At 35.3% G+C, this 14,519-nt stretch overlaps 1 protein-coding gene across 8 annotated transcripts in view; it reads left to right on the forward strand.

Annotated features, from left to right (window-relative positions):
• The window catches only part of LOC119068461, a 14,636-nt gene extending 1,184 nt beyond the window's left edge, over nucleotides 1-13,452 (forward strand). The window contains exons 1-11 of one of the 8 annotated variants that reach the window (XM_037172047.1): nucleotides 1,607-1,740; nucleotides 5,471-5,563; nucleotides 5,630-5,721; nucleotides 8,226-8,335; nucleotides 9,426-9,580; nucleotides 9,639-10,060; nucleotides 10,132-10,467; nucleotides 10,540-10,728; nucleotides 11,883-11,939; nucleotides 13,005-13,118; nucleotides 13,208-13,452. In XM_037172047.1, the coding sequence (XP_037027942.1) occupies nucleotides 5,473-5,563; nucleotides 5,630-5,721; nucleotides 8,226-8,335; nucleotides 9,426-9,580; nucleotides 9,639-10,060; nucleotides 10,132-10,467; nucleotides 10,540-10,728; nucleotides 11,883-11,939; nucleotides 13,005-13,118; nucleotides 13,208-13,324 (1,683 nt within the window). In that variant the 5' untranslated portion in view covers nucleotides 1,607-1,740; nucleotides 5,471-5,472 and the 3' untranslated portion in view covers nucleotides 13,325-13,452. Of the gene's footprint in view, nucleotides 1-1,606; nucleotides 1,741-2,771; nucleotides 2,909-3,550; nucleotides 3,568-3,643; nucleotides 3,779-5,470; nucleotides 5,564-5,629; nucleotides 5,722-8,225; nucleotides 8,336-9,425; nucleotides 9,581-9,638; nucleotides 10,061-10,131; nucleotides 10,468-10,539; nucleotides 10,741-11,882; nucleotides 11,940-13,004; nucleotides 13,119-13,207 lie in introns of those variants that run through there. The other 7 variants (XM_037172050.1, XM_037172051.1, XM_037172048.1 and 4 more) reach the window with 7 other exon arrangements.
• Nucleotides 13,453-14,519: the final 1,067 nt, after the last annotated feature.

Below are 14,519 nucleotides of genomic sequence, written 5' to 3' on the forward strand. Positions count from 1 at the left end.
TTGAATGTGAGTTTTTGTGAAGAACAAAAACGAGGGGTAACCTATACACGTCTTGATAGTACATTTCGTACCTAGGACCTAAATATCTTTTTTAGCGTGTGAGAAGTTTTCAGACAGAGCCGAAGGCGAGGTCTGGAAACGAATACGCTAAAAAAGACTTTTAGTCCGTGGTACGAATAGTATTTTTCATAGTGGACGGTTCGGGTCCTAGGTATGAAAAAACATTACTTAGTTTCATAGCATGGACAAAAACGCTTAATTTTGGAATTTGTAAATTGGGATGACCTGAAGTGATAATCCTGTACACTTTCAAATAGGTTTTCTACTATACGAGATCCATGAACAGATATTCCAGAACCATAACAACAGTCCTTATGATGCTAGACAAATTGTTTTTTATGCCAAATACTGCGAAAGTTTGTATTTTCGGTCCTCAAATGGTGACCGAAAGTAAAAAAATTCAGGCCTTGGGCCGAAAGTAAATCTCACTGTCATCATTTTACTTTCGCCCCATGGGCTTGCGTATTTGCGGGCCGAAAGTAAATGTCACTGTCATCATTTTACTTTCGGTCCTCATATGTCTCGAAAACACATGTTCACTTGATTGAAAGTACGCATTGAGTGTAGTGTTGTGTTGACGATAGCCAAATGTTTTGTGAGCAAGTGAATGTATGTTTACAGTAATTTCATTTGTTAAATTGTTTTTATTTTTATACCAGGGGGCTGCCGCCCCTGGACCCCCGCGCTTTTCGGGATTTTGGTGTTTCTACAGCAAAGTTTGTTGATAACTCAACAGTTTAATTAAAATTATGTTTTGTTTCGGACCGAAAATACAAATCTTCCGCAGTATTTGGCATAAAAAATAGTATGCATCACTCGGGGCAAAAGTAAAAAAATTCAAATCGTGTGATTGCCGCCCTTGCCTGCGGCGCGGGCTGCAAACTTCACACGTTTGAATTTTTTTACTTTCGCCCCTTGTTATGCAAAATACTATTGTCTGCCTTCATGTTTCGTTGCAAGTTAATATATTTTGTATGCTTGCTAAGAGCAAGGTTCTGAAAGAACAGGTTAAGACAACCCTGAGTTGATCACGAAGGCGGTGACACACAATTGCGTCAACGGCTGCGAAGTTTATATGTAAAATGCAACTTAACAAAAACAAAATTCTGAATTTTCGAGAAAAATATTTTCTTCAAGTTGATTTCTCACACTATCTGTTTATAAAATTTGGTGTCAGCCGCCTTCCTGGTTGTCTTAACCTGTTCTTTCAGAACCTTGGCTAAGAGGACCGAAAGTAAAGCTGTTGACATTTCTTCACTTTCGGTCCTCTTAGCAAGCATACAAAACTTAATACGTAACTCTTTCGGCCTACTCAATCGATACGTAATGGTTATTGAACTCGAATTCGCCTCGATTTAACAAATTTAAAACGAAAACTCAACTTTTTAAGTTCATTCATTGAGGAATTTATCCACTTTCCAATTATGAGTACTGGTTACGGTAATATTACGGGACATGAAGGTCATTTTACAATATAGAACACTCAGCGTATTATGTATGTGGCCTAAGAAGTTCGGTCCCTCTTATTTACAATTTTCAACAAGAAGTTGAAGTCAATGCTGACTGTCATAAAAGTTGTTTTTTTCGTGTTGTGTTGTGTCGAATTTTTAACTTTTATTTACCTGATCTAAATTGTAATCATTCAAAAGTGTTGAACCGTTATCATATCAGGATAATTTGGTGAGTGATCTAATTAAGGCGACGTTCAGTCACATTTTGAATGACAATTATTAATCTGACCTCCACAGCTGATCATCTTATCGAGTGTTTTTTTTTTAGTTTTTTTTGTGTCCTTAAATTGATAAAAGTTCAACCCAATGCGAAATATAAAACAGGCGTAAAGAATGCTTCGAAAATCGATTATAATTGAGTGATGCCAGAAATAGATTATAAAATATTCAAAATCTTTGAGGGGCCCCTAATATCGTTTCCTTTGAAGCCTTTTTTATACATAACATTCCTATGTCGCAACCATAAGATTGTATAACGACTATAGTCGCTATAGTCTCAAAAGCTTCTGAGCTTTTATCCATCTACTACCTGTTAGTGACATTTTAAATTGAGTAGAACCAACCAACTCGATGGGTCTCAGATCAGTTTCAGAAACTTACGTCATTTTTTAAGAAAATGACGACACATGATGAATTGCATTATTTATCCACTTGAGCACAAATGCGTGAACTTACGGCTTTCGGGATCAGTTCAGACAATCCATAAATGTTGTTCGTACTGGTACTTTATGAGAAAACATCTTAACGGGAAAACTGAAATCTTTAGTATTTTGAAAACAGCCGAAAGACACTGCACATATTTCAGCTTAAGAAGGTTTTTGTCTGACCCTCGTTGTGGGTTGTAAATGAGATGTGATTTACTTTGACTATATAATCTGACTCTTGAAGGTTTCCAAGGCAGACCTGAGACAGAAGTATTAAATCATTTCATTTCTAATTGCATGTTACAAAGCTATTTGGCTTCCAACGTTTATTTTTTGTAAAGCAACGAAACGTTTTATTCGAACCGAAAAATGTAATTCATACAAACATGATACATGGATGACGTTAATGATGACGACAGGTCGTTTTGTAAATTTTAAATTAGAAAATATTTTTTTGTGAGATTTTTTACGAAAATAATTTTCGTGTTGTTTTGGCAATGATGCGATGATTTGCTTCAGAAGAAATTTTCGAATGCATTGGAATCGTAGACAGACCACCTTTCAAGAAGTTACATTCTGCAACAATTTCTTGTGTGAATTTAAATTCTTACACCGTTACTAAGAATAGACGCTGTACGTATACACATCATAACTTCGTTGAAGGAGCACAGAATTTCTCAATTTTACAAAAAGGTTCGGTCGAATTGTTGGTTGGTTGATGTTGCCGTAAATTTGTGTGAATTTGAGAAAATTTTGAATTATTCCCTAACTTTAATACAACGTTAATGGTTGGGTAAATTGATACTCACCAAAGAAACGTTTCAAATTTTGAATTATATTGACAATTTACTAAAATCTTCGGTACATCATACATTAGGTGAGACGATTGTTCTCTGCTTAATATTTTCCACCACAAATTCCGTCTCCGTTGACCCGTCTGCATATTTCACATATAATTGCCAAAATGTTGTGAAAACTTATGACCGTGCCGACACGTTTAATACTCGCAATGTGATCTGGAATGTGCAAAAATTATTTCGTCGAGAATAAGGAAACTAAGTGATGATAAACGGCATTCATAAACAACCATTCTGGCTGTGTTTTAACAAAAAGTATAAACAATAAACGGACAAAAAACTGTTCTGAAATTCTCAATAATTTTGAGGAAAAGTATTGCGAAGATCAAGAGAGTGTGTGCACTTTGAAGCATAAATTCCTTGGGAAAGAAAGGAACGGTTCATTCAGTTTTGTTTGTGACGAATATTTACGATTTGCGCACACATTGTTTATTCACGCTCAGAATAAGTATTTTCTCAACAAGATTTTCATTTAAAACTAAAACTGTGTGGAAGGTATGACACCTTATAATATTTATTTTTAGCCGTTCTTAACAATATTTTTAACGTTCACACCAAACGTTTGTTGTGTTTAGTTCATCAAAGCTCGGAACTGTTGTATTTTGGATTATTTTGTGCAATTTTTTTTATTATTCTGCATACTCTTCGTCAAATTAACAGTTTAGCATAAAATTGTTTGGTGATTTAATATTGAATTCCGTGATCGGTAATGTGTTTTATTCGTTGATATCGTAATAATTTGTCCACTGATTTGCGACGGATTTGATCGTTATTCCATCTCGATTTCATTGGTTTCTTTTTTCCGAAAATTTTGTTTATGTATTTTCAATGTCAGCGGCGTACGCAGCACAGGATTAACTAGACCGATTTTTTTTTTTAAATTGTGTTTATTTATGCAGCGATAGATTGAATTACTTCACTACGACAACATAAATTTTAAAATAAATTTTCCGCGATTTGTGTAGAATTCTTTATATTCAAGCGAAATGCATGTACAACATTGTTATGTGTGTGGAAAATTTTGGTGAATTGATTGCCAAATCGTGTGTGTAACAGGGGTGTAACTTAGAACATTTTTGATTTTTGTACAGCCCCTTGTTGAATGTCGTTCAAAAACATCGAATCGTTTTTTAATTTTCTGAATGTTATAGTTTTCGGCAACAACGATTTTCTGTTATAGTAACTTTTAATTGTCTTCGGCAATTGCCTAACATCGATGGTATTTTACGACAATTTTTATGGTAAAGTGGTACACCCGTGGTAAGAAGTATCAGATGACAGAAATTCCGAATGAAAACACTCGAAAACGATCGTTGCTTTTGCCTATATTAGCACTTTATGAAAGCTTCAGATTTGAGAGGCGACTTCTTATCCACTTGTCACAAACATGGTTACCTCATTTTGGAGTGATCTGATCATGAGTGTTCAAATTTGATTTTTGTTAAATTAATCTTTAAAAAAAATAGTATTCATAGAGGACGTCTGGAGCGGACGATATGATAGACTTTGCTAAAGGAAAATGGAAATGAGGTTTTGAAAAGTCCGAAGATTATACGCCGTTTTCAACAGACTCTTCTGTTTGCCGAAATCTCTCGATTTAATAATTTTTTGAAAATTAGTAGATTCCATTTCATGCTGCGAAATAAGGAAATGAGACATGAGAAAACAGGAAATTAGGAACTAGTTTTGGGAAAGCATTTTAGAAAATGTGGCTGGATATACTCACTCACTCACTCACTATTTCACTCACTCACTAACTCACTCACCAGAAATACTCACTGGATAAAAGCAAACTCACAAATGTGTTTTTTGAGAAAAAAGCTTTGCTTGACTGTCTTTTCGTCACGTAGATGTTTTGTATATCCGAGCCGAGGACGAGGTATGTAACTACACTTGACAAAAAACATTACCCAAAGAAACGAGTTGTTTCCGAATGAATTAGCAGCAGCCGCATCTAATGTAATCTGTTTTATTCGTCATGCAATAAAACCTTGTAAGAGCAAACTACTATGAAATGGCCAACTTTTGCATGGGCAGGGCACTAGTTTACAGCTGGTGTGAGTAATGTTTGTTGTCGAGGTTTGTTTCAGCGGAGCAAACCAGCTGGTAGGTCTTTAGAGAATAATGCTTATGTATAATATGAGGGTTTGCCGCTACCATATTTGCGACATATGTATCCTTAAGGCCTTTTAAGCAAGTAAGGAAGAATGGTCCTCCACTTAGACATAAAATGGAATGTTACTGACTGTATGATGAGACTGTAGTCTGGCTGAGGCTGGAAATTTTTCTCAGCAAGAACCTAGGATCTTAAATTCTAAAGTCGTTCTCAAAGCTACCCGTAACACGAATCATGCCCGATCGTAATACTAACACTAACAATGTTCTTCTCTTTTTTCAGCAATGGATAGCTTTACGGATAATCACACAGTCGATTTGTACATTTACGACCTTACTCAGGGAATGGCACGAGTAATGTCACAAATGCTTTTGGGTAAGCTTTGCTACGAATTTATAAAATTAGGAAAATGGCGGGGTAACAGTTTTCGTTTGATTTTAGGTCGTGTACTGGATGGAGTTTGGCATACAGCTGTGGTTGTTTACGGACGCGAGTACTTTTTCGGTTCACAAGGCATTCAAAGTTGTCCGCCGGTGAGTTACTTCTTAAAATCTTAAAACTTATCCAACCATCCATTGTGTACATGGACATGGACATCCCTGAAAATTCATGTAAAATTGATGAATTTTGGATTGTCAGAACGAGGAGTTAGTTGAAATGGATACGAGTATGTTTGGGGCATTTCCTTCATTGACGAATCATACATTGCTGATTATTCGCCTCGCCGGTTAAATTAAAATCAATTCGAAAATCGTCTATCTCCTGCATGCGTGTCCTCTTCACTCATGCGCTTACTTATATCTATATAAGCAGAACATAATTGAATTCAATTCGTGAAGTGAAAATTTAATTTGTATTCTGAAAGTGATGACGTTACATAATAAATGTACTCCATACCACCGAAACACGACATCAAACATTCGTGTTCTGAACTAGACCCAAAATACTGCATTCTCTGCCAATTTCCTGTATTAACAGAGTTGAATAAACGCTGCGTTTGAAATTGAACGACACGATCTAAATTTGGTTTTCACCATTCTATTTCAGTTCAATTTTAACTTTGTTGCCAAAATTATGGTGGACGTGTGTGGTGATTCTTTTTGCTTTTTAGCTTTCCTTCTATTTTATTAAACGCAACAATCATATTTTCATGAAATGCTTTTGGCAGATCTCTCTTTAATTTACGAACGTGGATCATAATTTTCGTTTTGGTTGCATGCCATGCGTTGGAATTTTATGTATCACGTGTACAAAACATTTGACGAAGCATTTTATTGAAGAGAAGATGACAGCATCAGTTATGGTGATTCAGGTTCTATTTGCATTGCTGCCATTTATTGCGTTCCAGCAAATTAGTTTAGGTTGAAAACATGAAAAATTTCTTTCGAGCCTTCTGCAGTCAATAAAATCAAAACTCTGCTTCCGTACTGTTAATAGAAAATTTCACTCTAAATTTTCTATATTCATTTTACAAACGACACGCACATTTGTCGAGTAAAATTTTTTTGGTTTCGAAACCGCACTTATAGTCTTCTCACAGCTGGACACCAGCTGAACATCACTTCCGAACCAGGCCTCAAAGCATGTAAACACTCTCTGAGGAAAATTAGGCGCGTAACTCTCGCCTAAATCTAGACATCTGTTTTTAACGCATGTGAAATGAACATCAAATCGATTGAAATGGTCGATTCATATACGGCCTCCCTGTAAAAAATATGAATTTTCACATGGCATAGTTAAAAAAAAAGTTTTCTTCGTGAAGGAATTCTCGGTAGCTAGGACAATGTTTCCTAGGAGCCAAACATGAAAAACTGATTCTCCAGTCCTACACTTCCAGCCGATTTGTGCAACTATCTGTAGTAGATGATTAAGAATTTTGATTTGTTTGGCGGAGTCTGGCCGTTTATTTATTCAATAAAGTAACGCAAAATCGTCGATTTTGGACACTCATCCTCCCTGTTACACAGGCAGCGAATCCTTGCGTTATGAAATTAGCGAATCGTCCTTAACGAAAAGTATTACGAAAATACCGGAACCTAAACCACTCGACTTAGGTGGAATAGCCGGTGGTTATTAACGAAATGAATGTCAACTGATCACTAAGGAAAATCTTTCTTTCTTTCTTAATAATTTAGTAAAAGGAAAATACTCCTCTGTTCTTAGTGTTACAGGAATTGCTGGTCATTTTTCTATTTTAATAATTTTGTACAAGAAAAATGCGATCGATTTCTCTTTTTTCTGCTATCAAGTCTTGCTGTTCTGCGATCAGTTTAAATACCTCAACATTCATGGATCTTTAAGAACTCTCGGCTAAACAACGATCTTCTCCGATCTTTTTATTTGAAACTATTGATTTCTGAGCCGGATCTTCCGAACATTTAGACTTTTTTCGTTGTATTTGAAGATGTCAATCGAGCGGGAAATTTTGAATATGACTGACGACTATATTCATTTTCAAATTACCCGCTCGATTTTCTGATTTGAAAATTTTTTACGCTGTTACACACACTGTGGGAAATTAGAGCATATCCTTCATTTACTTACTTAAATTTCATTTAAACAAACACAATCGCTCATTTCAAAAAAACAATTAAGTGAATTCGCCGTATATCTTCTCTGGATAAGTCAAAACAAACTTAATTGTGCATTGAGAACGAAGAAAAAAAAAACATTCTTCGTATATTCGTAAGGAAAAAGAAATGTACGTAAACTCTACACACCGAATCTAAAATTAAACCGAGAAAAAAAAATGTTTTCACCAAACAGTCGCTGAAGTACGTCGTACTATTCCGTACATTTAAGATATGAACGCGTGTTCGTGAGAAGAAAGTGAAAATCATTTTGATAAAATAAAAGCCGTTCGTTCTCTATTTTTCGTTTAATAATTTCACCGAATTGTGTTGGAAAAGGTGCGCACATTTCTGTTCAATTAAAAACTTTCAAATTAAGAAAATCCAATTTCGATCGAATTCATCGATCGGTATACAATTGAGTGCTAATTGAATCCTGTTTTTTTATTTTTTATTTTACATTACAGGGAGGAACGGTGTTAGGTCAGCCATTAAAAATAGAGAAAATTGGCGAAACGTTTATTCCATATCAAGTGTTCAAAGACTATATAAGAGGATTGGCGGAGAGCACATTTCGGTAAGTCAATTTATTGTTATTCGATCGTGCAAAGTATTGGTTGATTTGTTGCAACTATATAACGCCAAATTATGAGTGTAAATTGGTGAATTAGTTTATTGGATGAATTGTATTACACATCGCCACTTCAAAATGTTGTGTATTTTAACGATGTGTGAATCGAAAAATATTTATAAAAGTGATGTAGCACACAGTGGATGCATAGTGGACGACACATGCTCACACCGCAAATGTATTAATAACTTTTAAATCTATTTTTGTCAAATTTCTTCCAACATTTTGATACGATGCAACTAAGACCGAATGTTGTTATAAGGATTGTGGACGACGTTTAATCAATTGAATCACTTTATTCGCTTCAACTGAACCATCTATCGACGCAATTATTTTTATAGTAAAATTCTGGTGGATGTAGTGGAAAATTTCATCGCGAAAATGTATCAAAAAAGACGTTTTGTCATCTTTTCAACTCAACTAAGCTTAATATATTAAGAACAATCAATAGCACATTCTATTGTAGCCTACATTTAGGTGTAGAAATGATGATCATAATGTGATTCTGAGATCTATCATTGAAAAAGGTAAAACCATAATTGCCTGGAATTTGTCTGGACGAACTCTTCGCTTCATTTACAGTGGGTTAAGTTTACTCTCACAAACCTTTCGTTTTCAATTCAATTTTAAAAACAAAGACCTTTGGAAAGTGAATTGTGAAACCGGATCTGTTCCGATCGACACTTCATAACGACTGTTATGATCAATTTCGATCTGAGCTGAAACGACCTGAGATCTGAAATTAGGGATCAGGTCAAACCTGAACTGAAAGTTGAAACTGATTTTTCAAAACGAAATTTCATTCATCACTGTCATGGAACTCGCCATATATGATTTATGTGTAAAACTATTAATCATATTATTAACAGTCCAAACCCACCTTTAGTGCTATCCTATTGCATATAGTGGTTAGCAAGTAGCTTTCGTCACCACAGAATATGGATTAGAATTAATGACACAATGGTGGGGGACACTCATATTTTCATCGTTTGTGTTCAAATTTAATTGATTTTTGGATCACCATTTTTCATTACAGAGGATCCAATTACAGTCTCCTGAAGCATAATTGCAATTCGTTCAGCGAGGATTTGTGTCAGTTCTTGTGCGGAACAAGTATCCCAAAATATATCTTAGATCTACCACAAGAATTTTTGTCCACGCCGCTCGGCCAAACATTGGGACCATTGATTGGTTAGAATTTATTTTTTTGCTGGAATTATGAGCCAGAATTGAAGAAATTCACTTTCAGATCGCATTGGTGCATCGAGTGACAATAATTTTTCGTTTGAACCGCAAATATCAGCTCGTGAGACCAGTCCCGGTTTTGACGAATTAAACAGTCAAATTGAGGAGGCCCGATTACAATCATTAGCGCTCGAAGAGAAGCGAAAAGTGACCAGAGACAAATTAGCCAAAAAGGAAAAGAAAAAAGATAAAAAGAAGAAAAAGTCGGAAACGAACGGTACAACTATATCATCGGACAGCGAATACAATTCAAATAGCAATATGTCGGAAGTTGCCGAAGCTGGTGCTACTAATGGCACTTCAACCATCATACCATCGGAAATGCTACCGTCCGAAAGAGTATTAGAAGACGAGGCCAAGGAACGTCAAGTGGAAGAAGAACGACGAAAGAATCGTGAGCCACCGGTTGTGTTCACAAACATTGATGTAAGAATGGTCACGTCGACGGTCTCGATTTTAGGCTCAAATTAATTTTATTTGTCATTTGTCCCATTTAGCCAAAGGTGGAACTCGAGGCGTTAGTGAAGTTGGTGGATGGACAGTTGAGCAAAGATGAAGAAACGTCAATAGAAGAACTGCATCAATATTTGATTGAAGGCGAAGGTTCGTGGGCTCTTGGCGACAATTTCCTCATATTTGTTGGACGAATTCTACAAGACCCGAACATTTCGACCGAGACCAGAGTTCATTTACTCCGAGCACTAGCCTTTGCTGCGCTCAAAGACGATATAATTTTGCTACTTCATCAGGACCGCAGAGATCACGTTTTAATGAATTATGCTCAAGACATAGACAGGCGTGCACCCGAAGAACAACAAGCTATGGCTCTATTTGTATGTTACGAAAAGGACTTCAATGGTGTTATGGTTGTCTTCTCACCACATAAAATCTCTCTTATGTTTCAGATGTGCAATTTATTCGAGAATGTCAGTTCGTCTGAGTGGCTCTTATACATATCGGAATGGAGTTACAACAATCAACAAACATCAAATATACGAGCAACAACCAAATTGTCAGTACATTGTCTATTAGCTACATGTCCGACTCTTCAGGAAGTTGGCTCCGCCATTATTCACAATTTGGCCTGCAAGGAGGTAAAAACTGTGGTCTGTATCGCTTTTGTACAATTTTTTTTCTCACACACAAAATTCAAATTTTAACATTCTATTATCTGATGCAACATGCAACTAAAAAAAGTGTTTTTTTTATCTTTCGAATTTTCAGTTGTTTTTCAGTGTTTTATCGATGTCTAAAATGATTTTTTTACTTTAAATGTCAGACGTGAACATATCAAGCATTCGTAACCATTGCAAACTTATTACGAAGTTTGTTCACTGCTTTTGTAAACCGATGGGGGGGGGGGTTCCACATTTGATGTAAATTTTAATACAAATTTTTAATACCAGAGTCAATCAGCTATGTGAAGCCGGACATCAATTTCTTTCTATTCATCATTTTCATATATTTATGTGAATAACAAAAAACGATTAACCTTTTCCAGACGACGGTGATGAACATCGAAGTGTCATAAATTAGGTAACAGTTCGTCGATGAACAAGTGTCACTTAAAGTATTGACTCAATTGAGACAATGTAATGTGATATATATGTCCGCCGTCTGTAAAAGGTTATTACCGCTCTAACCGTACAAACCGTTGCTCTTATCAGAGTCGACAAATTATGCTCAATGTATGTTAAAATGCAACGAACAATTGGATCGCTTGAAATTCGTCTTTTTCGACCAGTGGTGCAGGATGGTGGATTCTTTTGTATTCTTTCAAAATAATTTTTTTCATCTGCAGATGGAGTAATTGTCAATCACACGAGCTTCACTTTCCCCAAAGTTTTGTATTTTACTTAAGCTTACCTCGAAGGCTACACAACACTTAACCCATGGACTTCCGATGTGGTGTTTACACCGAGGATTTTATTATTCTCCATTTACTCCAGTTCCTTCGACATTTCTCTGATTTTTGTAGTTATAAATATCTAAATGTCTAAAATTGTGTCAACAAGTTCAAAAAGGGAGGAAATGTTCGCTTTCTCACGTGAGACAATTGTTAAGCTTTCGGGAAAAACTTGTGGGAAAGAGTGATCCTACAAATTGAAACGAAAATAAAGTCCGACACACCTGCTACCATTTGTTAGAAAAATTTGAACGTCAAACGGTCATACTGTTACGTATTGATTTTTGTTTTCATTTTTTTCCCTTTAATTTTACAAGATACACTGCGAGAATTTATTTCTAGAAACTACATCATGCCAAAAAGCTTCGCCATATGTTACCAAAAGGAAAAGTTTCGAAGGTATTGTTTACAAACAAAAAAACAAAACGAAAGATATTGTTGTGTGTCGCCGTGTAGTTTCTAAAAATTTATTACAGTAAACGTCATTGTTTCAGCTGCTTTCCAGCTGGTTCACTCATAAAGCAAAACGGCTAATTCGTCTTTACACGGTCCTACCACCACCACGCGCGTGACTCGTATAGATACGCATAAACACTTTTGTTTGTATGAGTGGACCAGCTGAAAAACAGCAACAGCAAATTCCCATATAAATTTCTCTGGCATCGATTGTATTCGTTTTTATTGGTTATTCTGTTAAGCTCAGTAAAAGTGACGGCCATTTTTTTTCGTCGTCCTACTGTGACATGAGTTCCGGCATATTTAATTTCGGCCAAAACTTCAGTCTTCCATTCATACGAAATACTCTTTCAATTCATTAGAGAAACAAAGGCTTCTGTTTTTCGTAGTGCTGCTTGCGTCTTTTTACATTGTTGGAAAACTCTAAGCTGACGAGAGAGCTTTTGAAAAGTGGTGACTAAAACTATAAAAATCTTGGATTGATTAGAAAACTTTTACAAAATTTTCCAACCGGGATGAATGGATTTGAGTTGTTTATCATCAGACAGCTTATAGCTTAGTTGTGAAAATAAGATTTGAAATTACAGTGGAGCCGATTAAACTGGCGTTGATCAGTGTCAACTTCCGCTGAATTTTCGATTTGAGTTACTCGTTCTGAGGACAATTACTCAAACATTAACTTACGAGATCACAAAACCTATTGTTTTATGAATCGATGGATATCTAAGATTACAAATCTAATAAATCGAGTAGAATTCGCATAAAAATCAAAGAGAATCACTAACAACGATCATACCAGAACAACAACTACCATAAAAAAGGAAAGGAAATTTCTGTTGACAATCCTTTCCTGAATCATAAAGCTTTCGTATTTGTCACTTCAATATATCAAAATAAGCAATAATGTGCTTGCATGTCGCAAATGAAAATAGAACTGAAACATGAACAGACATCAAACTTCAAGTCAGAGTTTTATTAATTATTTCGATTTTGTCCATATGAATGTAGGTGTTTGACGATGTGGCCATTGAATTGACAATGGCTCTGTTACAGTTTTTCAATGCAAAGCCATCGGAAGAACATTTATACCGTACGTTAAAAGCGCTTGGTAAATTCGTTACGGTGAGTATTCACACATTGAATTGATGCAGTAAAACTGGGCTTCAATTTTCCTTTTGAATGGTTTTAATGGAAATCCATTTCATGTGTAGGTATCACCTGATATCCCACAATTGGTACAAATGATTGGTCCTCATCCAAATACATTTAAAGGAACAAGTCCTAGAGTCGATGAACTTATTGAGGAAATTTCGAAGAAGGTCCGCTAACCGTTTGCAGAAATTGATATTAACACGAAAAATGCAATTTTCTTTTGCAAATTTATTATCGTCTAAAGTAACAAAAAAAAATGGAATAAACACGACACGAATTTTTCTCCAAATTCTTTTCTTTAATTGGTTTTTATAAAACGACCGACAAACTAATTTTTTTTTAAACTTTTTTATTAGATTTTATAAAATTTACAGCGAGAGAAATTTAAGATCCAACAGATTTCAATCAAAATTGCTATTCATTCCACATGAGTATGCAACATTATGTCGTACGACGTATTCATGTGTAGTGTAAGTAAGTGTATGGTAACGTCGCATGTGAAATGAATTCGATTGAAATTGTCAGATTTTATAGTTCCACGGCTGTATCAGTTTTTTCTATCACAAATTTAATGTAGAAAACATTTTCATTGAATGAGGAAATGTTCAAAAATGAAAAATTAAAATTTTGCATTTCTAAAACAAAAACGAGTAAATTAATCCAATATTTAGATTCAAATTCAATGAAGAAAGTCTCTAGCATTTTATTCTATTGTTTCTGTTCAATTTTTTTTACTGATTTTAAGCTGGTTGTAACTGTAAGTTATTAAACAAATAATTTATTAAACTTTTTGAAAACAGTGCATTTGAGTTGATTTTTATTTAACACAATTCCGTTGTCCACTGTGGCCGGCTCTCCTCATTGGTGACAATTTTACACCTACTATTTTAGCTGATGTGAACACTGGAACATAAGGATGTCATTCGTACTCGTTGCAAGGCTCGGAGGTCAACAATTGACTCTACTTGAAACTACTGGTTACCCAAATTTTCATACAAATTTTCAGGTATTCCTGTCAGTTTTCAGTTCAGATGTGACCTGATCACTATGTTCAGGTTTCAGGTAAATTCAGGTCAGGTCAAAATTGATTGAATCAGTTTCTGGTATTTTCAGTTCAGCTTTCAGGTAAACCTGACCTGTTTCGAGCTTTAACTCGTTGTAATCATACTTCAATTTCAATTAATCAAATGTTACCATTTTGTTAATTATAATATAAATCGATGAGCGTGTTATCAATATTTGTAGTGAATATCGGTATCGCTCAATTGTTCCAAAATCAATTTATTTTTGCCAAATTAATTTCGACATCAAATTGATGCCCTCATCAGTGGCTGAAAACATTAATTTCATGAGGACTTAATCATTCAGGCA

Source organism: Bradysia coprophila, assembly GCF_014529535.1.
Source record: "Bradysia coprophila strain Holo2 chromosome X unlocalized genomic scaffold, BU_Bcop_v1 contig_185, whole genome shotgun sequence".
NCBI lineage: Eukaryota > Metazoa > Arthropoda > Insecta > Diptera > Sciaridae > Bradysia > Bradysia coprophila.